Source organism: Ictalurus furcatus, chromosome 4, assembly GCF_023375685.1.
Source record: "Ictalurus furcatus strain D&B chromosome 4, Billie_1.0, whole genome shotgun sequence".
In the NCBI taxonomy this organism is placed as follows: Eukaryota; Metazoa; Chordata; class Actinopteri; order Siluriformes; family Ictaluridae; genus Ictalurus; species Ictalurus furcatus.
The window spans coordinates 11,007,911-11,035,570 of record NC_071258.1 but is presented as its reverse complement, the minus strand read 5'-3'; the positions used below and the strand labels follow the sequence as shown (position 1 = coordinate 11,035,570).

Sequence of the window (27,660 nt, the reverse complement as noted above, 5' to 3'; positions counted from 1 at the left end):
TAAACAAACATATATGAGTGTGATTGTCAGGTGTCCTCAAACCTTTGGCCATATAGTGTATGATACAATTTTTTCATGTAACCTATTTTACTTGATATTTAAAATGAACTAATACATGATATCTGACCTCATATATATTTAACAGCAACCTATTATAGTCCTGTATCATTTTATTTTACCATATTCCAAAATTAATTTCTTAACACTTTCCATAGCTGTGATGGACTGATTGAGTCCTTTGGGTCTATCCTCTTAAAGCATTTCTGGAATATGCACTGGGTTTAAAGTACAATTGGTGCTGAAGATAAAATGAAATGAAATCTTATTTCTGGAATTTAAGTTTGATTCAATTCCCAGCAGTTACCAGTATTGTCAGTCAAGACCCCAAGACGGCACCATACCATATTGCACTGTGGGGCAGTATCATTATTTTGATTTTTCTTAACATTATTTGTTTTACAGTGAATACAAATAAAAATATAAAACATGAATATGAATATATAAAGTAAATGCTATCAATGACAGGAAACGACTAATAAAATTAAATAAATTTCAGTCCTTTCTGAAATACAGTATGTTAGGTTCGTTTAATCCACTCACACACAAAAAAAAACACCAAAAATAAATCAGCACATTTGTTTAAAATTTTTGCTGATATCCAGATTGACATATTAAACATTGGGTTGTAGTATAAACTGGATAAGACATGCACGCGCCATTTCATCTGTATTCTAATCATTTGGCTCATGCGCGCGCCCTCTTTTGTGAGTGATGGAGCAGCTGAAGCCGGTGGGGGGGCAACGGTTTAAAAAAAATAAATTAAAATAATTAAAATTAAAAAGGAAAAAAAAACATCAACAACACTTACGTAGCGGTTCGATAACCCTAGAATGAAATACACTCCTAATTCCACCTCAATAACGTTAGCTGTTTTCTGCATACGGGCCTCTGTAGTAACCTGAACCATTCGTAGTAACTGGGGGGGGACACATTTTTAAATATCGTTATTCAAAGCAAAACATATGTAAAGACATGCTACAATGATTTATTTCAATACAGTAGAATATTCAGATTTTTGACATATATAGACGTGCTAATAATAAGGTCTGTTTTTTTCGTTGTAGGTGTATAAACAGGCAAGCCACCCCTACAGCGTCGAGCGGATGAAGCTGTCACTCAAGGCGAAACGTGAGAGTTGATTTTTAGCAAGACCGGCAGCAGAACTGTACCAGTCGTGTCAGATAGAGGAGAGGCAGTGTGAGGTGCACGTAAGACATTGTGACTTATATTTCAGGCATTATAAAATACAACTGGAATATCCTTGACCATTTCTTGATCAAAAAAGGTAACAATATATATTTCCCTATTTTTTTAATTCATTATTATTGTTATTATATTATATATTCCTTTTCAGTCAGATAGGGATGGATGCGCATGCAGACTCGGTGCAGTGTATGATGAAATACCCCACATGTCTGGGCACTGGCATTTTAGTCAGGGAAGAAAATGCTAGGTTATTCTCTATTTAAGATTTACACGAAGGATTGGTCATATCTGTAATGGAATGTAGAAAATGTGTATTAATGGAGGTTCATTTTAGATGAAAGCTTAGAGAGCTTTATCAGTTGTATGTAAGCCGCGATGGAGAGTAGGAGAAGGCTGGTATGCCATGCCTCATCATTTTTTGATCAGCATGCCACTGGATCGTTTTTGGGACATTCAACTTGAAATATGTTAAAGTGATATTACTGAACGGATATCCGATAAAATAAGCGTTTCCCATTGTGTAGTAAAGTGTCGGAAATATCACAATAAAAAAAAGAATTATTTCCTTTACGTAGCCGCCGTGAGAACATTGACCAATCACCCACCGTGTTTGGGTTCTTATGCAAATGACCTCGTGTATTGCCGGGGAGGCTCAATTATTAAAGCGCGGGTGAAGACGCTCATTTTCCGAGCAAACCTAATACTGTTAGATACTGAATACATGTCAAATACACAACAGTTAGAATGAAAATAAAATAAAACAATACGTTATGGTATGGTATAGACACAAATATTCGTCGTGTGGAAGTGAAACGACCTGGTGTATTTGAATACTGTGTAACGCCTTTTCATATTGTCTAGCTATTACTAGCCTACACCTTACAATCCTACTATAATATTCCTGTTATTGTTGCATACATTATTTTAGTATCAGTAGGTTAAACCATGGGATGCTATTTTCATTAAATGTACAGCCTCTAAAAAAAAAAAAACAACCTGTACTTGTCCTTGTCGCTGGAGTGGTAGCATCAAGGATACATCTCTTGTACCTTTTTGACCTTTTTATGTTTTTTTTTAAAATTATTTTACCTGAGAAGGTGGATGTGGTGTGTTAGCAATAAATTAGCATTTACAGTAGGGTGTCAAACATACTATGTGAACCAGCCCTATAAAGGTTGTAACCTGGCCAAGAAAATATTTATAATTTAAAATAAAATAATTTTGTGGACAGTAAGTGAACTGAAATATTGGTCTCTGTTATTCTACTAGGTAACAAAATATTCCAATGACAAAATAAGCAAGATAAAATTGTCATAGGAACCCTAATTAAATTCATTTCAGTTCACTAACACTACAAAATACTTATTCAAATGCTGTGAAACTTGGAAAATTCATTTTCTTGGTATTGACTTGCAGTCTGTTCATGTGTTTTGTGGGTGATATGCACTCACTGGCCACTTTAAAAAGAACACCTGTACTCTTGTGCTCATTTGTGTAGTTATTCAATCAGCCAATCATATGTCAGCAGAGCTATGCATAAAATGATGCCGATACAGTTCAAGTTCATTTTGAATATTGGAAAAACATTGCCAGGTCTGTTTGCAATCTTCAACTGTCAACTATCTTCAATTTGTAACAGTACACTATATTTAGACTTCCAGATAAGATACATACTAATGATATAGAGAAAAAATATCTTTAATGGTAACACCTAAGCGACAAGGAAAGGTACAGTTTAATGCCTTTATTATACCACTCCTTGCTGTGAGAGGAATATGTCAGTTAGGTTGTTTGCAATACGGTCTAGAAGGAGTTCACTGTTCTTTTTTTTATTCTTTATCCCAACAGCCTGTCACATAACAATGAGGCCGTAAATATCACCTCACTCCATGATATCTCATTAATATTCCATTTGAAGCACGTGACTTTAAAGAAGAGATTTTAAGGTTCTTCAGGCACGTTTCCTGCCCTTCATCCCAAACCAAAAAAGGCATTTCACCCCTTAGGAACGATTGACTTATCAAATGCCCAAAAACAGCAAATCCGTCAAGAGAGAGCTTGACGATGAGGTCATTGAATCTGCCAAAGATTTGCTTTCCAACGAGGATGCATGTGATGAGCCGTTTCAGAAGAGCATGGTGAGTGTGAAAAACGCATCCGGCTGTGAGGAGCGGCACGTGAAGGAAGGCTCTGTTGATCCCGAAGAGGAAGAGGAGGAAGATGAAGGCGAGGAGAGGCCCGCATGGAGCAGCAAGCTCCAGTACATCCTCGCACAGGTGGGCTTCTCTGTGGGCCTTGGCAACGTCTGGAGATTCCCATACATGTGCCAGAAGAACGGAGGTGGTAAGTTGACCAGCAAATCTGAAGGGTTGTATTTTAACTCTTACAGTGTTGAAATTGCCTAATGCCTGCAACCTGCTGAAGTACTGAATTAACACCTAAGTATTGAATGAGCAACGTCTGTACATTATTGAATGAACACCGGTGCATCCCTGACCAAGGTAAAGCAAGCACTGAAGATAAATGCATGAATGAATAGAGTCACATGAATAAATGAATAGAGTATTTCATGAATGAATGAATGAATAGAGTATTTCAGTATAAACATATTGAATATGTTTCAGGCTGGAGCTTTCCATTAACATTTATAGTAATGAATTTTCATTTACACAGTTGTAACAGTAATTATCAATGCATCATTGAACTCACACCTTTGAATTAGATCTTATGTACACTATTAAATCAGTTCTTACAACATTGGCTTAATAGTTCAAGTGTTGAATTCACTTATACAGTGAAATTTAACATAAATCTGTTCATCACTTTGGAGTCTTTATGCACCAGGGCATAGTATTTGTAAGTGTCAGTTGTTGTTGTTGTTGTTAGGACAGATATATGAATGAAAATCCTGCAGTACTAGTGTTTAGGTGTATCTATCCTAAAGAGAATGTAGGAAGTATCCAGCAGCATCACACCTCCCTGTTTGTTGCACTGAAACTGGGCAGCTGAAGTTCAGTCAAAGAGTGGAAAAAGACCAGGCGATGTTTTTCTATTCTTTATCTGTCCAGTTTTCAGTGTCCAGTTCTGAACTCAAGTAACAACTCTTTACAACTGTGATAAGCAGAAAAGCATTCGTAGATGCACAACACTTCATACCTTGAGGCGAATGGGCTGCAAAAGCAGAAGACCACATTGAGTTCCATTTCAGTTGAAGATCAGACGAATAGTGGAAAAAGTTGAAAATTGTTTTTCAGTTCTTTAAGTGTCCAGCTTTGGTCAGCCTGTACCCAATGTAGCCTCAGATTTCTGTTCTTTGCTGACAGGAACCTCAGGACTCTACATTAAGAGTGTTTTTTTTTTAATTACGAAAATTAATAAAAACAAAAATTATAAATAAAAAATATTTGTATTTAGGAGCACAGTCAAAAATGTATGATATTTTTATTTAGGATAAAAAATTTATAATAAACTTTTTTGTTAAAGTTGTTTTTTTTTTATTTTTTTAGGGATGGTAACATTATTGTGCCACAATATAATGCACAAGTAGGCATGAGAACTTGTTAATTATGATAGAATTTAGGAACATAGTGTGAGCCATGACAAATTAATTTACCTTCTTATAAATGAAATGAAAATATTGCATTTAGTTTTACATGCTGTATGCAAAAAACAACAACCGTTAACCTGTTCCACCTTGTAAACAAATACAAAAAACATCAATGTTCAGTCTTTGAAGTCTGCTCCTCTTAAATATATTTAAAGCTACACTATTAGCCATTTTCCAAATTCTCCAAAGCCAATTCTCGAACTGCTCTGTGTATATTGTGTATATCTGAATAATCTCATGTAGGATGTGATTGGCTGAGTTTATTTACCCGCCAGATGCAAAGCGCTTTAGTTTAATGGTGTTCATTACTGATGCTCCGATCAGGATTTTTACAGCCGATACCAATTTCTTGTCCTCTTGATCGACTGATACCGATCCAAATACCAATCTTTTTTTGTTTAAGCTTTAATCAGAAGCTCTATCATAAACAGTTAAATGTAAGCTCTTGGTCACTGTTAATTGAATTAAAATAATAGCAATGACAAATAGTGTTGGATAATTTATAAATAAACAAGCATAAAATATTTCTTTTTAAATAAAAATTATATATATTAGGAAAGACGCCGCTGTGGCTACACAAGCATGTCACAGTCACAAGTTCAGATCTTTTGCGTGAGATTGGCAAGTTGAAAGAAGCAGATGATTTGCAGTGTGGCTCTTGTCATCATAATGGCTTCTTTGCAGTATTTGCACACTTGTTCGGTTGACTGAGGTGATAAAAAGCAGTGTGAAAGTAACTGTTGTGCGATGTAGATGTGTTTTAGAGTTGTAGTTTTTATTCTGATTGTATTATACAACGCCGAACAGGTCACTCGCACTGGTGCGCATATATATATTTTTTCATAGTCGCACAAAGTAATTTTCAGTCGCAATGGTAAAATGGTCACACTGTACAAGGTATGGTGTATAGTCCATCCTGAGATGCTTTTCTGCTCACTTTGGTTGTAAAGAGTGACTGTTTGAGTTCCTGTAGCCTTCCTGTCAGCTCGAGCCAATCCGGCAATTCTCCTGTGACTCTGCTCTTACACTTGCAGAAGCCTCACACTGGATGTTTTTTGTTTTTCACACCATTCTGGGTAAACTCTATAGATTGTTGTTTGAAATACTCGGACCAGCTCATCTGGCATCAACAACCATGCTGTGGCCAAAGACCTGTATCTTGATGATTTTATGCATTGTGCTGCTGCCACATGGTTGGCTGATTGGACAATTGCATGGATGAGCAAGGTACAGATGATGGCTGGTGAGCGTTTGTCAGGGATGTCCAATCTTATCCACAAAGGGCCCGTGTGGGTGCAGGTTTTCATTCCGGTTAAGCAGGAGCCACACCTGATTCCACCAATTTCAATAGACTATCGGGTGTGGCTTCTTGGGTGGAATGAAAACCTGGAGTGAAAGCCCTTTCTGTATAAGGTTGGACACAAGGTTTCCTTGTGCCATGTGACGAAGTGTCTACAAAGCAAGCTGTGTCTTTGCTTACGTAAGTGGGCCTGACCATAACATACAGAAATTACGGTATGCTTACTCATTCCTAATTCTGTCTACTCTAGCTAGATTTAAATACAATTCTGTATATTCTGGATTAATAGTCACTGACTGACTGTCCGTTTTAAGTGAATGTGGCTGCCCTGATGCACTGGTCTGTAATTAGATTAAAGAGGCCAGGCAGTGTGTGTGGCATTGATTAAGGCTGTCTGTCTCTGTGTGCTTGCTGTCTCTACCCTAAACACTGGCTGCTCACCGTCACACCAGACAACTGTAGCCACTAACAAACTAGCACACCCCTGCTCTCAGTCACAGCACCATAACCTAATGGCCACCTTTTGTAAAATGTCATTGTAAAATTGTTCACCAATTAGAAACATATGATTTTTCATTTATTTATTTCACATTTGTTTGAATAATTGCTTGGTATGAGAGAGTGTCATATATCCCTTTGTGTTACTGTTACTGAAACCATGATGAACGAAAAGTACTCATTAGAATTTTATAATGTACATGGTGAGTAATGCAGTGTTAATTTAATCTCTATAAAGTTTCAGTTTACCCTTTTTTGTAACAGTTTGATTGTTAGATATTGGCAAATTATGTAGTCCTATATACCATGCTGCTGCATTATTGTGTTTTGAAGCATGGTTCTTAACCTGCTCAGGACTGTGACATGAAGGATCTTAAATATTGCTCAGTAATTTACAGTAATTTACTCACTTTAAATACTTCTAATCCACTCCTTGCATCACAGTTTAGATGGTGGTTTTTTGTTTGTTTGTTTTTATTTGTCTGGATTATAACCAAGCAGTCCACTGAATTTTTGGATTTTTACTTATTCACAGTTTGATTTTCAAGATGGATGTTGATTATATTTATATATATATATATATATATATATATATATATATAAATAAGAGAGAGAGAGCAGGATTTCTTTCTTTCTTTTTGGCAGTTTTATTGGTTTAGCTTTTTATATGGTTACCTAACACACTGAGTCCCATAGTTACACTTAGTCCCTAGTCTTGGTCCCTATTTGTACTGTGGTGGAAAAAGCTATCAACATCCTATCTGTATTGGGGTTAAAGTGATAACAGCCTCTTAGGTTTAAAATGTCACATTTCATTCCATTGTATACAAGTTATATGGAGGAATGACCATATCCACTTGACCTGATCTGACTTGATTTATAAAAAAAAAAAAATACTGCATAATTTCATTATGTTAAAAATATGACCCTAAACAGAATTTGAATGTACTGCATTTTTGACATATTTTACTGGGATGTGTGGCAAAATTAAATTTCAATTCAATTCACTTTTATTTTGCATTTACCTCATTCATTTACTATTTATTTTTATAGCACTTTCTTAACACTGGACATTGGCCCAAAGCAGCTTTACAGAAATATATAAATTCAGGATTTATAGATTTTAAGTGTATGAGTTTATCCCTAATGAGCAAGCCAGAGGCGACGGTGGCAAGGAAAAACTCCCTGAGACGATATGAGGAAGAAACCTTGAGAGGAACCAGACTCAAAAGGGAGCCCATCCTCATCTGGGTGACAATGAATTGTGCAATTATAAATCATTTCCTTCTTTAAATTTGCTAATACTACATGGTCAAATAGTGCAGTTGTGTAGCCAGGAAATTCATTACAGTTTTTACATGAAGTCTGTTTTGTTGAACTTATCCACTGTTCACTGTTGAAGATTTGAGTGCAAAACTTTTTTTGTGTGTTTGTGGCAGTTGCAGTCCTAAAGCTATAATAGCTATTGTAGTCCTAGCCATCATAGCATAACTGTTTGTATGAATTGGGGTTCAAAGCCATCTTTATGGATGGATCAGGCAGGTCTGGAGAGCAGAAGGGGTCAGGATCACTGGTATCTCCAGAGTATCATGTGTAGCTTAACAGAAAGGGAGAGAGAGGGAGAGATTATTAGGTATGCTTATTGTCCCGTAATGGTTAAGGACAATGTACTTTGCGTAAGTGCAAGCAGGGACTCCAGCAAGACTAGCTTTGACCACATATCTAAATGGGAGAGCCAGAAGGTAACACAGACATGAGGGCACCCAAATCTCTGGAAGACTGAAACAGGTTTCCCTCAAGAACTACCCTGTATTTAGAACCACCCATTATTCCTTCAATTCTGACCAGTTTCCCAGTCCCTGCTGATGGAAAAACATCCCCACAGCATGATGCTGCCACCACCATCTATGGGGATGGTGGTCTTGGGGTGATGAGAGGTGTTGTGTTTGCACCAGATGTAGCATTTTCCTTGATTGCCAAAAAGCTCAGTTTTAGTCTCATCTGACCAGAGTACCTTCTGCTATATTTTTTCTCCCACATGCCTTTTGGTGAACAGCAAATGTGTTTGCTTATTTTTTTTATATAAGGAATGGCTTTTTTCTGCCCATTCTTCTGTAAAGCCCACCTCTGTGGAGTGTATGGCTTAAAGTGGTCCTATGGACAGGTACTCCAGTCTCCGCTGTGGAGCTTTGCAGCTCCTCCAGGGTTATCTTTGGTCTCTTTGTTGCCTTTCTGGTTAATGCCCTTCTTGCCTGGTCCGTGAGTTTTGGTGGGCAGCCCTCTCTTGGCAGGTTTGTTGTGGTGCCATATAGGGATGTCACGATACCAAAAATCTAGTAGTCGGTACCAATACCACCAAAATACACTATACTCGATACCAAAGTCAATACCACGGTGTGGTATAAAAAATTTAAAACTCTCCTGGAGGACATCCTCCTCTGGCTGATACTGGCCAAAAGAGAGAGAGGGGGATATTTTAGTTAACACTGTCTGACAGTGAGTGGAGGCTAGAGTGGAGGCTACAGTGGAGGTGCACTCCTAAACACACACACACCCCTTATACATTTATAGCATTAGTTTAAATTCACTGATCTGGTGGTAGGCCAGAAAGATTTATTAAAACTATTAACAGTTCAATGATTATTAGTGACATTAGGCAACGTTTAGCTGACAGGTCACGGGCTGAATGGCGATGCATGGTGGTAGTTTATAACGTTGCAATGCGTTAGCGTTATTAACAAATAACTGACAATCGTAAACATTGCATGGAGCATAACATTAGCTGGTTTCACGGCAACAGTGCCAGCTGCCTCAAACAAACATAATATAGGACCATCTTTCAGGTGTTTCCTCGCTTTGTTTGAAATGAACGATGGCATCGGTTGCACACCGGCTTAAAAGAATCAATTATGATTACGTTTACATGGACAGCAGTAATCTAATTATTGACCTTACTCTGAGTAAGACAATATTGTGATTAAGGTGTTTACATGAGTCGCTTTTAGAATACTCCTTTCATGTACCCGTTTTACATGTTATAGAACATAGTTCGATTAACAGCACACGTCATTACGTCACCGTGCCATGCCATCCGACGTCCCTCCAGAATTTCACATATCAATATACAGTTCGTCTTCGTTATGGTACCGTATACAGTTTTGGGTGTATTTATTTAATTTTTTTACGAACGCTTTAAGTGCGGTTAATTATTTGTCATGCTGTACATGCAAATAGACAACTGCTTGAAGCCGTGGGCTGCGTCCCAAACCACGTACTTACCATCTATTTAGTAGCCGAGATGTATGTATTTCTCCTACTACAGGCCTATAGTAGGTAAGTATGCGGTTTGGGAAGCTGCCATGCTCTCTTGTTTGCCGTAAAACGGTTGAGCACTGCCGTGTATGATCATGTCCTATCGCAAAATGCTGTGAAAATTCTCACATGACGTTAATAATGTGATTAAGGTGTTTACATGTCTGTAATACACGTCAATAATGCGACTAAAACAGGAGTACTCCACATGTCTTAATTCGATTTGTGTTTACTTCGAGTATGACCTTAAACTTATTAAGGTAATTAAAAATTGCTGTTTACATGGTAGTTTCTTAGGATGTTCAAAGTTTCCAATCCAACCCTGATCTGTACTTCTCCACAACTTTGGCCCTGACCTGTTTGGAGAGCTCCTTGGTCTTTATGGTGCCCCTTGCTCGGTGGTGTTGCAGACTCTGGGGCCTTTCAGAACAGGTGTGTGTATATATACTGAGATCATGTGACGCTTAGATTGCACACCATGGGCTTTATTGAACTAATTATGTGACTTCTGAAGGTAATTGGTTGCACCAGATCTTATTTAGGGGCTTCATAGCAAAGGGGGTGAATACATATGCACGCATCACTTTTTCCATTAAATTTTTTTTTTGTTTTTAAATAAGGGTTTTTTGTTGTTTGTTGTTTGTTTTTCATTTCACTTCAACAATTTGGACTATTTTGTGTATGTCCATTACTTGAAATCCAAGTAAAATCCATTTAAATTACAAGTTGTGATGCAACAAAATAGTAAAAATGCCAAGGGGGGTGAATACTTTTCCATTGAATGGAATGAATACTTTTGCACATTGATACCACACTGTTGAGTCCCATTAAAGAAGTATGGATTCCCAACTTCCTAAAAATCCCAATTTCACCCTTGTAAGTAAATAAGTAACTAAGAAAGTAAGTAAATAAATAAAAAGTCTACTACTGCAATTAAACAATGATGTTCTTCCAGCTAGTTTAAAAGAAGCAGTATGAGGCAGTATGACGCAGTAAAGCAGAAATTACTATCAATAGCAGGGTAAAGAACATTCCTTTTGTATTGCCCTCAGCGACAGACAGTGAACACGGTGTGTTAAGTCAAGTAAAATGGCATAGCTGTTTTTCTGTCTCTGAGGCTTACAAGCACGTGCTAGTGTTGGGAAGAAGTGATGCTCTCTTTCTCTTTTTCTCTCTCTCAATGAGTAAAAGCTCTGTACAGTATCTACTTGCCTCCCTTACCTCTGTCGCATTCAGAAGTTTATGTCTATTTTTCTATGTGCTCTGTTGCCGTTTAAGTCCCACTCTTATCCATCTCAATGGGCTTCCGCTGTACTCTTCCTTAACCACAAACCTTACTACGGCTGTAGTAAGCACTTTTGAATGCTTGATTCGGGTTGGTCAGAAGCTGTTGATTTTTGTAGCAGCAGCTCTGATAATAGTTCTGACCATGGATTATATTAATGTACTCATTCTAATATGTTGTCATTTATACAGTATAGTAAGAACTTACACAGGGACTTGTGTGGTGGACATGCCACATAAACAGATTAATAAGACATGTACAGTGCCCTCCAGTAATATTAGCACCGTTGGTAAATATGAGCAAAGAAAGCTGTGAAAAAATTCTTTATTGTTAAAAAAAATTGTCGTTGTTAATAATTGTTGCGCACCTATTTTTGGCACCCTTTTAGTCAATACTTTGTGCTACCTCCCTTTGCCAAGATAACAGCTCTAAGTCTTCTCCTATAATGCCTGATGAGGTTGGAGAATACATGGCAAGAGATCTGAGACCATTCCTCCATACAGAATCTCTCCAGATTCTTCGAGGTTCATGTTGGTGGACTCTCCTCTTCAGTTCACAGTTGATTTAAAATGTTGATTTAATTTTCTATAACGGTATTGCTCTGACACTAGTCCTGGCTGTAAGGTAAAATGCAGTTTTATATTAATGTGCTTTTTCTAATATGTAATAGAACACTTTTTTAAAAAAATTTAAAGCATTTTTGGAAGGAGGCTCCAGTACTTACTACTACTTGTTAGTACTTTGTAACAGTCTGAGATAAAGCTGTTCGTTTATGTTTTCTAACACTCGAAAGTGTTTTAGGCAAAGGAATTTGCAGTTTCTCACTGACATGCTAAAAAAAATTTTATATCGTTATTACCTAAAGACAGAGAAGAGAGTCTGGTGAGGGAATGGCTGTTTATATCTACTGTAACATAAGTGATAACTGGAACTAACTTGTTTCATGGACAATCCACAGAATTGAATGTACCTTTTAAACAAATAATGACATTCATCATTTAATTAAAAAAAAAATTGTATAACAGGAATTGCTTTGGTATAACAGGCTTTGGTATAATGAATAAAACACATCAAGATATATATCACACTACTTCCTTGTTAATAATTTTTTTTATTACAGCATGCCCTGTCGTGTCCTTACTTATATTCTATTATTTCTATAAGACAAGACTCCTTTATGTTTATAGGAGCCTACCTGGTGCCCTACTTCATCTTGCTTGTGGCGATTGGGATCCCGCTGTTCTTCCTGGAGCTGGCTGTGGGCCAGCGCATCCGTCGCGGCAGCATCGGCGTCTGGAACTACATCAGCCCTCGACTGGGTGGCATCGGCTTTGCCAGCTGTGTGGTTAGTTCAGCACAGAGATTCCATCTGGTAGCCTGTATGCATGATTTTCATTTTTTTTTTTCAGGTGTATGATAAAAATTGGCAAAAGCAAACCATTGCCTGAGAGACAGTGGGCTAATTAAACTAATTCTCAAAGTGGGCTAATGAGGCATTTGATGGCTGCACCTTGTGATTTATGTCTGTATCTCTTTACATGTGTTCTCTGCCCTCGCAGGTGTGCTTCTTTGTGGCACTTTATTACAATGTCATCATCGGGTGGAGTCTGTTCTACTTCTCACAGTCATTTCAGCAGCCTCTGCCCTGGCACGAGTGTCCTCTGATCAAAAACAACACCACCACATGTGAGCCAGCACCTTAATGTTTCCATTCTAACTAAATCCGTACATGCATCTATGTAGAGTAAATAACATATCTAACAATAATGCAAAAAATAAGGTCAAATAGGACACAACCTGGGTGCACGGTGGCTTAGTGGTTAGCACGTTCGCACACCTCCAGGGTGTGCGAACGTCACACGTGGTCACACCTCCAGGGTCGGGGGTTTGATTCCCACACGTGGCCCTGTGTGTGTGGAGTTTGCATGTTCTCCCCGTGCTGTGGGGGTTTCCTCCGGGAACTCCAGTTCCTCCCCCAGTCCAAAGACATGCATGGTAGGTTGATTGGCATGTCTAAAGTGTCCGTAGTGTATGAATGGGTGTGTGAGTGTGTATGGGATTGTGCCCTGTGATGGATTGGCACCCTGTCCAGGGTGTACCCTCCCTTGTGCCCGATGCTCCCTGGGATAGGTTCCAGGTTTCCCCGTGACCCTGAAAAGGATAAGCGGTATAGAAGATGGATGGATGGTTGGACACAACCTCCATCCTGTTCTCATGTTATTTTCAGATGTGGTGCCTGAGTGCGAGAAGAGCTCGGCCACTACCTACTACTGGTACCGTGAGGCTCTGGATATATCCAACTCCATCTCAGAGAGCGGAGGACTCAATTGGAAGATGACGTCGTGCCTGCTGGCTGCGTGGTCCATGGTGTGTCTGGCCATGATCAAAGGTATCCAGTCCTCAGGGAAGGTAAGAGATGAAGAACCATGTTCATTAAAGGAGATGAAGTAGTACATTTTGTAGTCCAGCATTTCAGTATGATAAGGACACAAAGTGGCAGTGATGAGCACAATCAAGATGTATCTGTGGATTTAAATATTAGAGTGGTTAAATGGAATATTGATAGACTGCAAACCAGTAAAAACTTACTACCATTGCTTTATACTAGAGGTGTGTGTAAGGACTGAGATCCCCCAGGACCAAACAAAAAAAGTTGCAAGAGTGGGCTGTACTTACTTTCTCATGAGTGGGGGGGTCGGTGGTCAGAAAGGCCATGTTCGTTAACATTAGAGTGTATGGATCTTGCATTCGTTCATTTGTCAACAGAAACAGGCACGGTGGATTACAGTATAAATCCCCCCCCCCCCCCCCCCCCAAAATGATGATAGTAATTTTGAAAGAATGAAAGAAATACTAGAACTAATATTTAAAGAAAAACACTGAACAGTTAAACCTTGGATCAAAGTAACGCACATATGAAATAATAAAGAAATATTTAAATCAAAAGGATAAACTCCGCAGTGCAGATGTTAGACTGAAAATTGTAGTCTCTTCTTAGAAAACAGCCATAATAATAAAACCATTAATAAGGCAATTGCAGTATCAAGATGAAACGTTCAGTGATTGCAACCTGACCTTTAAATTTGCTTGTAGCAGGTCACTTCAGTAATGCCTGAAGCCTTTAGTTCCTCATATGATCCATGTGAGGCTGGCGTGCCTTATCCCTGGGCTGTTTGACGTCAGAGTTCTCCTGACCCCTCTCCTTTAGGTTTTCTCTTATCTTGTGACCGACATTAAGCAGCAAAAGGATAATCCGAATGAAAGGAATTCCATTTAATAACCAAAGGACTGCATGTGTCAAATGCCAGATGATGGTCTTTCATTTGAATTTACAATGGCAGAGTGAAATGTGATGCCAAGATCTTGGGTCCGGATTGTGCTCATCATCAAACAAATCACAGAAAACTGATACAGACCAGTATTCATCGGGATAGGCAGTTCTGTTTTGGGGTTTAGTCTGTGTTAACTGTCTGTGCTGTGGAGATATGGCATCCTGTTCCACTCTAGTTTTGTCTTTTAGACCAGACAATGCAGGATGCTTTCTTTCACTGATGGCTGCCTGTAATAAATCACCAAATTCACCACTTTCATTCCAGTAGGTATGAGCTGATAACCAGTTTTTAACATGAATTACAGTGTACTTCCTTCCTATATCCAGGGGGCTGCCATTGTAGACAGAAATGTGAGCAGCAATTGCACGCCAAAGAATTCAGTCCTGTCCCATTTGGAGTGCAGCATAAGGATCAGTCCATTGATGAATCTTATTTTGGCCAAATATGAAGGCAGCAGTAAATTTTCAACTCAAATGCTATGCCTGTTGTTTTTTGTTGAATTGCTACTACAATGACGCATAGTAATCTTTTTACTACCATAATATTATATGCCATGATAAAATGTTAGGTAAGTGAATTACACTACATCTGTGCTTCATTTTCACAAAGTAACTTCTGTATGTTTACCTATTTTTTAGCTTTTAATGCAAATTATTAGTGTGTTATATACTAGTATGCTCATCAGTGTATTTTCTATATTACCATGTAAAATGCAAAACAAACAAAAAACTACAGCTTCTTAAGTGGGAGTGAGTTTAATTATTTTTGGCCCTTTGTGTCCTGAATGTTTAGTCCTCATGTCTAGTGTCCAGTGACATGTGTTAAAGTCTAAATTCCTTCTCTTTTTTTTTTTGTGGAAATTTGTAACATTTCCAAAAATTAACAGCTGAATCATCAACTTCTACTCAAAAACAAGCAGCTTCATGTCCTTGTCCACTAACAAGGCCACTTGTTACAGTGTGACCTCGGCACCTCAGTGTGGGCCTCAGTCTGACAGCATGGCGGTGAAACTCTGTGCCTGAACTCTGCTGGAATCTGAATGGGATCAGTGAAGTCTTTTGAAGATTAACAACAAAAGAATATTAATGTTCCATTCAGAGTTTCCACCAAAGTGCATTTTAAAAAAAGATAACACTGAGGTGCTTTTCTCTTGACATTCTGTACAAGTGTGGAGGGCGTGTGCAAAAAAGGGAACCAAAAAAAAAAACTTGTAGGTTGCCATGGTTTTTCGCGCCTTGCTCTCCCAAGCCAAGTGAACAATGCCATAAATGTGCCACTTTCCGAGGTACAGTATGTTGTGAGAGGGAAACGTGGTGTTTAGGAGACGGCAGATTGCCATGAAAATGCTCCTCAGAAATGTATGAGTCAGTTCTGGTGGACCATGAAATCTTAAAGCCTCATCCTGTAATTAGTTCCAAGTTGGCAATTTTTGTCCTTGATTTCCATAATACTTGTTTTGCTTCAGATACCTCACTGAATTGAGTAATAATATAATATTACAATAAATATTAAGCCTTGTTTAAATTAAATTAAATATGTATTAATGCCATGCTCACTGCATAAATAGTATAAAAATGAAAACAATGCATTATAGCATTGAGCTCATGTCAGCTTAACATTTTTAGGTAGAATCAGTGAGAAATCAATAAAAGCATTCCTTTAAGAACCATGTATAAATACATTTATTCATATCATGAATATCCATATACTGTATGTATATACACCCAAGTAATTGATACAAAATACTCTTTGTCCAATTTATTAGGTACACCTGTAGGGACACAGAAATAAGGATTTCAAAAAAGGCAGAGAGGCAAGGAGTAGTGAAGGGGATAAACACTTTCTTTTGTCATGCAATACTATTCTTTCAGGGGGTCCAGAAATCCTAGCTACAGCCCTGCTGTACAGTACTCCTTGAAGTGTAGCACAGTATGGGTTTATTTGTGTTGGCTATAAGTGCTGGTTTGCAGTGAGGTGAGGTCCGAAAGTCTGAGAGCACTGGTAAAAAAAAAAAAAAAGCTTCTATTTTGCATTCTTTCCTAATATTTAATACAACAATTGTAATTACAAATTATATCATTGACAGCAACCTGAGTGAAAATTTCAGAGTTTCTTAGTATTTGGTTTGTTGCCTTTTTGCTTTGACAATGTGCACTCGAGCTGGCATGGACTCTGCTATGGACAAGTTTTGTGCAAAACCTTATGATCCATTTTAAAATACATCAGAGTGTCGTCTGATCACAAAGCAGTTAACATGGTCAATATTCGCTTACATTTAAATAGAAACCTAGAAGTAGTGCAGAACGTGGAATATTAAATATTCAAGATATTGAACATTTGCTTTCTTTGTTTAAAAAATTTTTTTTAATCAAAACCCTTCAGTTTATTTTAAATGGGAAAAAAATCCCAGATTTTCACTGTGGTCTCAGATATTTAGACCGGTTCTAGAACAGCCATGCATTCAATGGTTTTTTACACAGGTTAAACTTGTGTAAAAATGCCCACATTATGGCTGCAGTGATTTTATGTGTCCCTCAGGGACGAGTGTTTTAAAGGCAATATTAGACAGCCTGTGAACAAAACATGAGATTGCATGCCCTCTACAGGGCAATTATTGTTGTGTTCGGTACAAGAGTACCTATGCTGTTTTTATACAACACAAATTAGAATTAAGTGTAAATAAAAAGCAGTTCCTGTTTGTAAACACTGTTCCCAGATGCATACAGTGTTCTGCTAGCAGGTTATTACGTCTTACTTTATCTTCTAGAAGCTTAATTGTGAGTAATGAAATGCTGGTTCTGATTGGCTACAGGTGATGTACTTCAGCTCCCTCTTCCCGTATGTGGTGCTAATCTGTTTCCTGGTGAGAGCCCTCCTACTGAAAGGTTCTGTGGATGGCATCATCCACATGTTCACCCCCAAGGTGAGAGACAGACCCCCAGCTGGCTGTGTATGTATATGTGGATGCACACAATTTGTAAGCCTTATGCAGAATCACTAAGCCACGGACAACGGTTAAGTGCAATTAATTTAACGAGCTGAAGCTCTAATGCAAACATCATCACTGATTTACAGCAATCACAAACAAATTGTTCATCACCAATTCCTCCATGGGCTCCTCTACTTGGTCTAACAGAATATCCAGAAAACAATGAGCGTAGCTATGGAAACGGCACTGTCCTGTCTGGTCCCTCGTCGTTCACTGGTGCACCGTGACACAGTTATATTAATGTTATATTAAAGAAATCCTCGTGTTTCTGTATGCACCGCATCTATAGTGTAAGTGTGATTACCACTAACATGTTTTCGCATAACTCGCTTATGTCTTTGTTTATGTGATGCAAATTTACTACAGTCCTTACACTTTTAACAGTAAAAGCCTAAGGATGATGAGACAGACATTAGAAAATCCCTCACCAAAGCTGTTTTTATGTAAGGAATAAAACACTTGGGCATACTGTTAAACATTGCTGAATCAGTGACAGAGTGGTGCAATGTATCCTGATGTATTTTATTCCTCTTATACCACAGCAGTTTACCATTGCTAACATTTTTCAATTTTTTTTATTAAAGAATGGCACTTTCCTCTCACTCTTGAACTTAATAATAATAACTTAATAATACTGCAGGTTTATGCTACCAAGAGACAGTAAAACTCTCCGTCCTGAAGAGTTTTCTGTGTCAGGAAAAATTCAAGTTACAGCTTTACCACTGCTACATGGGACTGACACTGGACACTCCTTCCAGAATGATAAAATAACCTTCTCACAGAAAACAATATTAAAAATTACACTTTTTATTTTTTAATTTCTTAATTTCTATGCATGTTGTTACTATACTATGCTACTGTATAGTGTTTATATAATGTACAGTACTGTGCAAAGGTTTTAGGCACATGCAAAGAAATGCTGTAGAGCAAAGATGCCTTCAAAATAAGGAAATTAAATGTTTCTACATTAAAAAAAAAAAAAAAAAAAAACCCCGTAAAGAGCAGTAAACAGTAATAAATGAAACAAAGTCAATATTTGGTGTGACAAAAAATAATAATAATAATAATGTAATAAGTCTCTGGTACAGTTTGTGCAGTTTTAACTGCATTTAAGGAAATGAGCTGTAAGTTTTATTGAGCATCTTGCAGAACCAGCCACAGTTCTTCTGGAGATTTTGACTGTCGCACTTGCTTCTTATTTTTACAGCAAAATCCAGCAGCCTTCGTTGTGGGTTTTTTTTAATCTTGGTCTGAAAACTGGTCTCTTGCATAATATGCTGCTTATACAAACGTTACTGATATACAAACATTTAATTTTGTGCTAGAAATCTAATGTTCGGGAATCTACAATGTTTTTTGTACTGACTTGATAATGTAGAAGGCATCAAATAAAAAATGTTTGTACTAAAAGAAATAGGGTGCCTAAAACTTTTGCACAGTACTGTATATAATGTGCAGTGTATCTATAGTATGTTGATGCTATACTGTATTAGAATGAGAGCATTATTATAAACTGCAGGGGCACCACTGTCAGAGCTGTGCTATTATAGACCATTTATCAACATTATCTTACCAATCAGAATTGAGAATTTAACAGTACAATGTGTATAAGTAAGGAATAACAACAATAACGACAAGCCGTGCCGATATCCAGTATAACCGCACAATTCCAAGTGTGAGATCACTTTTCTACAACAGAAATTAATATTGAGCCTGTGAGATTTTGGACACAATGTGCCAAATGTTCTGTTTATTTTTGCTCTGCTAGCAGAAATAGATCCCGAAGAAGCCACACTCGTTTATAGCACGTTGTCTAGCTGACTAGCTACGTAGCGCACATTGATTAAAAGTGCTTCTGGTAAAATTGGCATCCTGTCTTCCTTTTCATCTTAATCTGAAGAGCTTTCATATTATACGCCAGAAGTTTTATTTATGAAAAGTGCCTTTGCCATGTCTGCTGATCATGTCGCTAACTTTACTGTAGTAACAGTTTTGAACAAGCAAAAGTTTTGAATTTTATTTGGTGAAGACAGACAAGCAGAGTGATACACCTAGTGAAACTTCCCAGGGTGGATATACTAAATAAAAGCAATCGCGGAATGCTGCTCTTCCAATCAAATAAGCGGACTGGAACGAACTGTTTTACTAATGAAAATAATCCATACCAGGATGCTGTGATGCAGCATGGCGTGAAGTGGTGGTAGATTTGTACAACAACACGGTTCAGTTCTCAAGTCTGACTGGTCAAAAGCTGTGCATTATTTTTGTATAATAGCATGTAGGGATGCACCAAATTGAAAATTCTTGGCCGAAGCCAAAAACCGAATATAATGAAAAACTTGGCCGAATACCGAACATGTTTTTTCCATTTATTTTACCTTTTTTTTCACCATCGCATAAATTAAATAGTTAAAATGTGCTTTTTACTATTTTGTCTTGCTTTTCAAAGACAAAAATCTATTACAAAAACTAAGATTTCAAATTTTTTTTATTTATTTAACACTGAACATTGTTTTTTCATTCCAGAAGGCATAGGCTACCAACAAGGCACAATATAACTTTAAATAAATAAATGAGTAATATAAAAATATTTTTATGTGGTCATCTTTGAGCCCCCCGTTGAATAGCCGATGTTAGGCCTATAACTGACTGCTGAAAGAATGTAACACTCTGTAGCCTAAAACAAAAAAGTGCATTAAAAAGTGCATTGACGAGTGCAAAAAATGGTTCTATTCGGTTCTATACGGCTGATTATATTGGGGATATATACCGCTCGCGTCCCTGTACACCTCGCGGAGTATTATAGTAGATATAGTATAGTTAGATACGTTGTTAATGTTATGTTCCCTTAAATAAATACGTCTTTACCTGCTTCCGTACTCTACTCCCTTACATCTCGTGACGTGACAGAATACTCCGGAACAGAAACAAAACAAACACACGTGTCCACAATAAACAATGTCACGGTTGTCAACATCCGAAGAGCATGCGCTCTTGCATGTAGCTCGTGTATGCGCGTGCCCCCTCATCGCTACGAGCACGCTGCCCGAAGTGGAGGTCGTGAAATTCGTGCATCTCACTCTGGTTGCTAGGCTATTTGGCGCGTCATCAAACACGTCATTGTTCGGTCAAATTTATTTGGCCTTTTCACTTATTTGGCCGAACACCGAAAGTGCTTTTTTTGCTATTTTCGGCCGAATGATTTCGGTGGCCGAACATTCGGTGCATCCCTAATAGCATGCTCGGAGAGTAGTTCCAGCTGTAACATGAATGATGGGTTTATATTAATGCGCTCATTCTAATACGTTACTGTTTTTATAATAACAGCTCATTCACAGTGAGTTGTATTATGGACTCTCCACATACACAAACACTCAAAGGTAATCCCATGTGTGAAATGATGAATTATATGGATTTAGAGCTTAATTTTAAAATAAATTTACAACTGCTCCAAAAGTGCTATTATAAGTGAGGATTGAGTAAACTTTTTTTCTCAGTGCAGGGAAACATGACAAAAGTCATGTTTGTGATAATCATACAATAGAGGGATATTAAGTAGAACCTGCACTAGTCCTCTGCCGTTGGTCAATAATGTCTACGAATATTGAAATGAACAAATGCAGAATTCAAAATAAAAGGAGCATTACGCTGTGTCAATTTGTATCACATCAGTTTTCCATTTTGTTTTATCTGATATCTGAGGGCTCAACAGTGTAGATGAGACTGCAATAAGTGTGTTTGTGTATCCTGCATCAGTTGGAGATCATGCTGGAGCCTCAAGTGTGGCGTGAAGCTGCTTCACAGGTGTTCTTCGCTCTCGGCCTGGGTTTCGGTGGCGTCATTGCCTTCTCCAGTTACAACAAGCGCAACAACAACTGCCACTTTGACGCCGTTCTCGTCTCTTTCATCAACTTCTTCACGTCTGTGCTGGCCACACTGGTGGTGTTCGCCGTGCTTGGTTTTAAAGCCAATATCATGAATGACAAGTGTGTCGAACTGTGAGTCCACAATCATACAGAATAATAAAATGGGCACAGGTGTTGTGCACCTAGTGTATGTTGGATTGATTTAAAGATTGCTGCAGAATGTCACTGCACATCTAATGCAACAGTATGTGAAATACTTTTTTTTGTTTTTTTGCTCTTTTCCCCTCAAATCCTTATTCATCTTAGCCATGTTTAATAGTCGCCACAATAGTGGAAATAAGATTATGAACTGGAAAACCCCACAAACATCTGTTGTGTTTTATTAAATCCCAGAAACGCAAAAAAGATTGTTGGATACCTAGGCAACGAGATAAGTCCTAACTTAATTCCGCATCACATCAACTTAAGTCACATGAGCACAGAAGACTACCAGCAGATGACCAGCATCATCCATGGCGTGATGGAGGGCGATTACCCTCGCCTGGGCCTGGACAGCTGTGCTCTAAAAGAGGAGCTCAACAAGGTAGGACTTCAGCAGCTCAAAATTCCTACACAAAACATGCTGTAAAATCAGTCATTCATTGGACCTTAAACATATTGAACAGGACAGTTTTTCTCATTTAATATCCTATTTATCATGGTTACTGTCTCTGAATGAACGAATGAATTAATATAAAATGTTATACATAACAAAGAAGTTTAGCAGGGATCCAAGTTTTGTCACACACAACCACTCTGAGCTCTCCGTGTTCAGGGCTGCACCCAGCCCAGTATCCACATACAAAAGTCAGCAATTAGATCTGTAACCCAAATCGACCGATTTATATTAAAGCTGCAATTTCACCCAACTTGCAATCATAGCACATGAACTCATTAGTCCTATCAGTTTTATCATATAGGTTGAAAGATAATAAACTGAAATGGTATATAAGCTTCAGTGCCTTCGAAGACATCCACAATAGAAACAAGACTCAAGAGTTTATCTTTATTTTAAGCTCTTAACAGACTCACATAAGTTAATCAGTTGGTTTATGTTTTCCATGCGAGTGCAAATGTTTGCATGCTCTATTAGTTTCTGATAGAAAATTATACATGCTTAATTTTACATTTAATCTGCCAATCAGAATGCAGTGTTTATTTAATGGCTTTTAACCTATTGAAACCCCATAACAGTGCAAAAAATGACATTTTAGCAAGTGGAAATATCTTGAAAATAAGTAAATGTATCTAGTATTTCTTATTATTAGTAATATACAGTATATCCTTATTATTAATATACAGGGTGTCCAAAAGTCTCCATACACAGGGGACTATGTTTGCCAGCACCACATCGGTTGTGCCATTATCAGTATCAACGTCTCGGTTGGTCTCCAACACTTCCAGGCTTCTTGAATTTGTTCATAAGTTTGGCAGCAATGTCGTATGTGACGTGCTTGCCATGTTTTCTGTTAAAGTCCATCGCAACCTTGCAACAGCTTCCCGATTCAGCCAAGAGAACGCTTTCTGTACTCTTGTCTTTTGCCAAAGGCTTAAAGGCTTAAAGGCTATCTGAAAACAAAATATAATATAAACCAAGTATGAAAAAATTTGTAATGTATGGGGGCTTTTGGGACACCATGTAGATTCCTATAAACCAATTATAAGATTATTACACCAATTTCTAAACATTCTTTACTAATCTCAATCTTGAAATAGTAGTATTCTATTGGCAGGTCATTTTGATTCTTTCTAGAAATAAATGCTTAAACTTCTTCACTATTTCAAGCTTGACATTAGTTTAAAAAAAAAGTCTAGAAATAGGTTTCATAATCATATTAGGTTTGTTGTAATCTTATAATAAGGAAAACTAGATCTATTTTACTATATTCAAGATATGTTTTTTTTAATATAACCATGTGATTCCTCACCATTTCAAGCAGTGTACTGTAAGCACAATATTTTCTAGTATAAAAGCCATTATCAACAAGTGGAAATTTATTATTATTATTATTATTATTATTATTATTTAAACTGACAGAGCTTTTGAAAGTGTCTGGAGATGTGGAAGCAATCGGATGTTTCAGCTGGATGTTGTGGTGGGGTTTTTAATTGTATCAGCTTTATCTATCACCACAATTTTTTTTATTCGCCACTAGGTGGTGGTGGAAGCATTTTGTTCAGGTTTCCTGTCCATATGTCTGTCAGGGATACAAAGAAACAAAAAGGGCTAGACTTGTAGGCAGCAGTGGCATCCCTAATGGTATCAAATTCTACACTGTGGTGGTGGTGTTTTTTTTGGACCATCCCCAGTATTTTTCATTGTATCCCCAATAGCTGCTGCAGGGATGACGTATATTTGTAGGCCAACCCGGAAGTTAGCATCACCCTGGTTCCCTCGACAAAAATCCAATAGGATTTTTCAGTTGGCTTTTAGATTATTGCAGAAAATAAGCTCTGTGACCAACAAAAGTTTTTTTTAAACTTAAAAGATTCTTACACGTTTTGTTCATTAAGGTAATCTTCAAATGAACACAACTTTTATGAATTTTGAAGCCTAAATACAATTTAGTATTACAAGTGGGGTATTACTGATGTATTTTATATAGTAGAATAAAACATAAAAATGTATTGAGCTTGTGTTAACCACAGAACTTATTTCAGTCATTTAACCAAAAACCCATTCAAAAAACCCACTGACTTGGGGACGATGGAACCGGAAGTGCTAAAATGCTAACTCATTTCCGGGTTTTAGGACTCATTCCTGCACCACTCTATACAGTGCTGCAGAGCTGTTATATGGTGTGTCTTTGATAACAGTCTTGGGCTTTCCTTAATATGAGTGAGTAAGTGAGTGTGGGTGATTGAATGAGTGACTGGGTGAGAGTGTGAGGGAGTTAATTATAAGGCAGGTCTATGAGGTGCTTGAATAAAACAAAAACCCATCAAAATCTTCCTGTGAGGACAGACATTGAGATTATAAAAAGGCTTTCTTGCACGGTTGAAACAATGGAAAATGGCATGGTTGGTGTCTGTGTGTAAGCAGGAAATTAAATCATCACCCTAACAAAGATGAAACCACATTGACCTTTATTCCAGCCAGTAACCCATTCTGGTTTTCAGTTGTAGATGTAGTTAGTATTTTTGTCTCCATTCTGAAATATTTTTTGAAGCAACAATTATGGTCTTGTTTGATAGGTAGTCAATTACAATCAGAGAAGTGTAGCTCTTTGCATCACTTCTGGTTTACATATATTTTTGAGACAGTAGTGATACTAAATGATACAAATGTAGAGTTCAGAGTTAGGCAGTCTTGCCTAAGCATAAATTATGTGTTTTGTTTCTGACTGAAAATCCAAAGTTGCATTCCTGTACATTATATCACATCAGGTTTAGAGAACTATTCCAAGTTTATTCTCTACAGTTAATTTTCCACACGTTTTTCCATTCATGCTGAAATATGCCCTAAAGCAATTAGTAAATAGTTATGCTGCTTCTCTCGCTCTCGCTCTCTCAGGCAGTGCAGGGTACAGGACTTGCCTTCATCGCCTTCACTGAGGCCATGACCCACTTCCCTGCCTCTCCTTTCTGGTCAGTCATGTTCTTCCTCATGTTGGTGAACCTGGGGCTGGGCAGCATGTTTGGCACAATCGAGGGTATCATCACACCCCTCGTGGACACTTTTAAAGTACGCAAGGAATACCTGACAGGTCAGAGCACAGCTAGCACAGCTTCACACACTGCAGTATTACATACATTTCATGTTGTAGTATTCACGCGTTCTTCCTCCGGTGTTTTTACAGTCGGCTGCTGTTTCCTGGCATTCAGTATTGGTCTAATCTTTGTCCAGCGGTCAGGCAACTACTTCGTGGCCATGTTTGATGACTACTCTGCTACGCTGCCCCTCCTCATAGTAGTTCTTCTGGAAAACGTGGCTGTAGCCTGGGTTTATGGCACTGAAAAGTATGTTACATGCAAGGAAGAATTAAATTGGGGGGGGTTTCATGTGTTTTGCACAAAGATGTGTTCTCTGTTGATTAACATAGAATGTCCTGTTGAAATGTGCTCTCTTATCCAGTGGTGGACATAATTAAAGGCCCCTATAGTGCCCTCCACTAATATTTGGTAAATATGAGCAAAGAAGGCTGTGAAAATTTGTCTTTATTGTTTAACCTTTTGATCTTTTGTTCAAGAAATTCACAAAAATACTCTGCTCTCATGGATATCAAACAATTGCAAAAAACAACATTGGTTTCTCAAAAAAAAAAAAAACTTTGTTAAATATAGGTATGCAACAATTATTGGCACACTTTTAGTCAGTACTTTGTGCTATCTCCCTTTGCCAAGATAACAGCTCTGAGTCTTCTCCTATAATGACTGATGAGGTTGGAGAATACATGGCAAGGGATCTGAGACCATTCCTCCAGGTCTACTAAAAAATGTTAAATATCACTGGGAATATACTTAAAATATATATTTCTCATATGAATTCATATGGGTACTAATAATTGTTGCACACCTGTATTTAACTAAGGTTTATCAAAAAAAAAAACGTGTTTTATTTGCAATTGTTTGATATCCATGTGAGCAGAGTATTTTTGTGATTTTTTTTAAAACAAAATATCAAAAGGCTAAACAATAAAGACAATTTTTCACAGCTTTGCTTACTCATATTTACCAAGGGTGTCAATATTAGTGGAGGGCATTGTATACAGAGAGTAACAGTTACCAGCAGTTAATGATTACCATTCCACATCGAGTCAAATTAAAACAAACATAATTGAGGAAACAGTTTTAACGTTATTTGTAACATCCTATTACAAAAGTCTGGAAACATGGCTCTGCATCAGTGCGTGTTGTAAGAAGCAGATGCAAATGTAAAATACAAGCAACTAAATTATTTAATGCTCTGACCATGCAAATGAAACCAAAATAACCCAGGCTTCAACTGACAAGTTGAATTGTGCCCATCTTCCTGTAGGTTTTTCGAGGATCTAAAGGACATGCTGGGTTTCACGCCGTTCCGTTATTATTACTACATGTGGAAGTATATTACTCCTCTGCTGCTGCTTGCCCTGCTGACTGCTAGTGCCATCCAGCTGGGCACAAGTCCTCCAAGATACAGAGCCTGGATCCAGGAGCTGGTTGGTCCTTTAATGATTTTTAGTGTTTGGGGATATTGGGGATAAAACAGTGCTGAATGGATGGTGCGTAACCCAAACTCAGGATTAAAGCATCTGTTTTTTGAATAATGTAGACGTTATCTATGTGTGTTTCAGGCTCAGGACCAATCACTCAGTTATCCTCCATGGGGCCTGGCTGTCTGCATCACGCTAGTGATCGCTGCTATTTTGCCTGTCCCTGTGGTGTTGGTGTTGCGATATTTCAACCTGATTGACGAGAAGTCTTGTGGCGCGTCCGCCGCCATCTACAAGAAGGGCCGGATCATTAAAGAGAGTGTTCACAGAAAAAGGCAAGAGGACGAGGGAGATGACACCAGTCTCCTTCAGGGAAAGACACCAAGGGAGACTCCTTCTCCCGTGCCGCCTAATAGTATGTACCGCAAGGAGAGTAGCACCACAGCTCAAGCAGAGCCTGCCTCCAATGGCCACTTCAGCATCGGATATCTCATGGCCGACATGCCAGATATGCCAGAGTCTGACTTATGAAGGCAAGTCATGTTTTGTCCCTGTCATAGCTCAAGTTCAGGGCTTACATGTGAACATAAATCAGTACATTTGCCGTTCCACAGCATCTGTGCAACAAGTTAACAATCCATCTCACCTGTATTACCACAAATCTTCACCCTCACCCTTCAGTGTAACTCCCTTCCCCACCTCATTATGTTGTCATGAGAAACAGTATTTCATCTATAGATATCGTAGACACACCCGTGGCCCTAAACATTGCCCAGGGTTTGCGCACTCCCTTTCTTTTCCTGTCACCTCTCTGATCAATGGAGATCTATAACCTCTGGGTTTCATTCTGTAAATAATGATCATGTCTGCAGTAAGGATAGTCGCTATCCATCACTAACAAGATTAGAAACAGTTTAGCAGCTTCTGAAGCACTTAGAATGTACTGTAAGCATCAAATGTGAAAATAAACACGCAATATTACTTTGATTTGGCAAAATTATGGTTATAATATGCACCGTATGAATGAAATG

General features: G+C 38.0%; 1 protein-coding gene across 1 annotated transcript; it reads left to right on the top strand.

The window, feature by feature from the left end:
- Nucleotides 1-1,254: 1,254 nt before the first annotated feature.
- slc6a15 (solute carrier family 6 member 15) lies at nucleotides 1,255-27,160 on the top strand. Its single transcript, XM_053622937.1, has 12 exons — nucleotides 1,255-1,345; nucleotides 3,115-3,609; nucleotides 12,456-12,613; nucleotides 12,828-12,954; nucleotides 13,496-13,677; nucleotides 17,413-17,523; nucleotides 21,346-21,587; nucleotides 21,849-22,038; nucleotides 25,009-25,201; nucleotides 25,295-25,454; nucleotides 26,473-26,635; nucleotides 26,771-27,160. The coding sequence occupies exons 2-12, from the start codon at nucleotides 3,291-3,293 to the stop codon at nucleotides 27,158-27,160; spliced, it is 2,235 nt and encodes a 744-aa protein (XP_053478912.1). The 5' UTR covers nucleotides 1,255-1,345; nucleotides 3,115-3,290.
- The last annotated feature ends 500 nt before the right edge of the window (nucleotides 27,161-27,660 follow it).

What these genes read in the sequence shown, in the direction of transcription:
- slc6a15 (XM_053622937.1), top strand. Translation starts at nt 3,291, where the DNA reads ATGCCCAAAAACAGCAAATCCGTCAAGAGAGAGCTTGACGATGAGGTC. An exon ending in GTGCCAGAAGAACGGAGGTG is followed by an intron (nt 3,610 to 12,455) that starts GTAAGTTGACCA and finishes TTATGTTTATAG; the next exon opens with GAGCCTACCTGGTGCCCTAC. An exon ending in TAAAAGAGGAGCTCAACAAG is followed by an intron (nt 22,039 to 25,008) that starts GTAGGACTTCAG and finishes TCGCTCTCTCAG; the next exon opens with GCAGTGCAGGGTACAGGACT.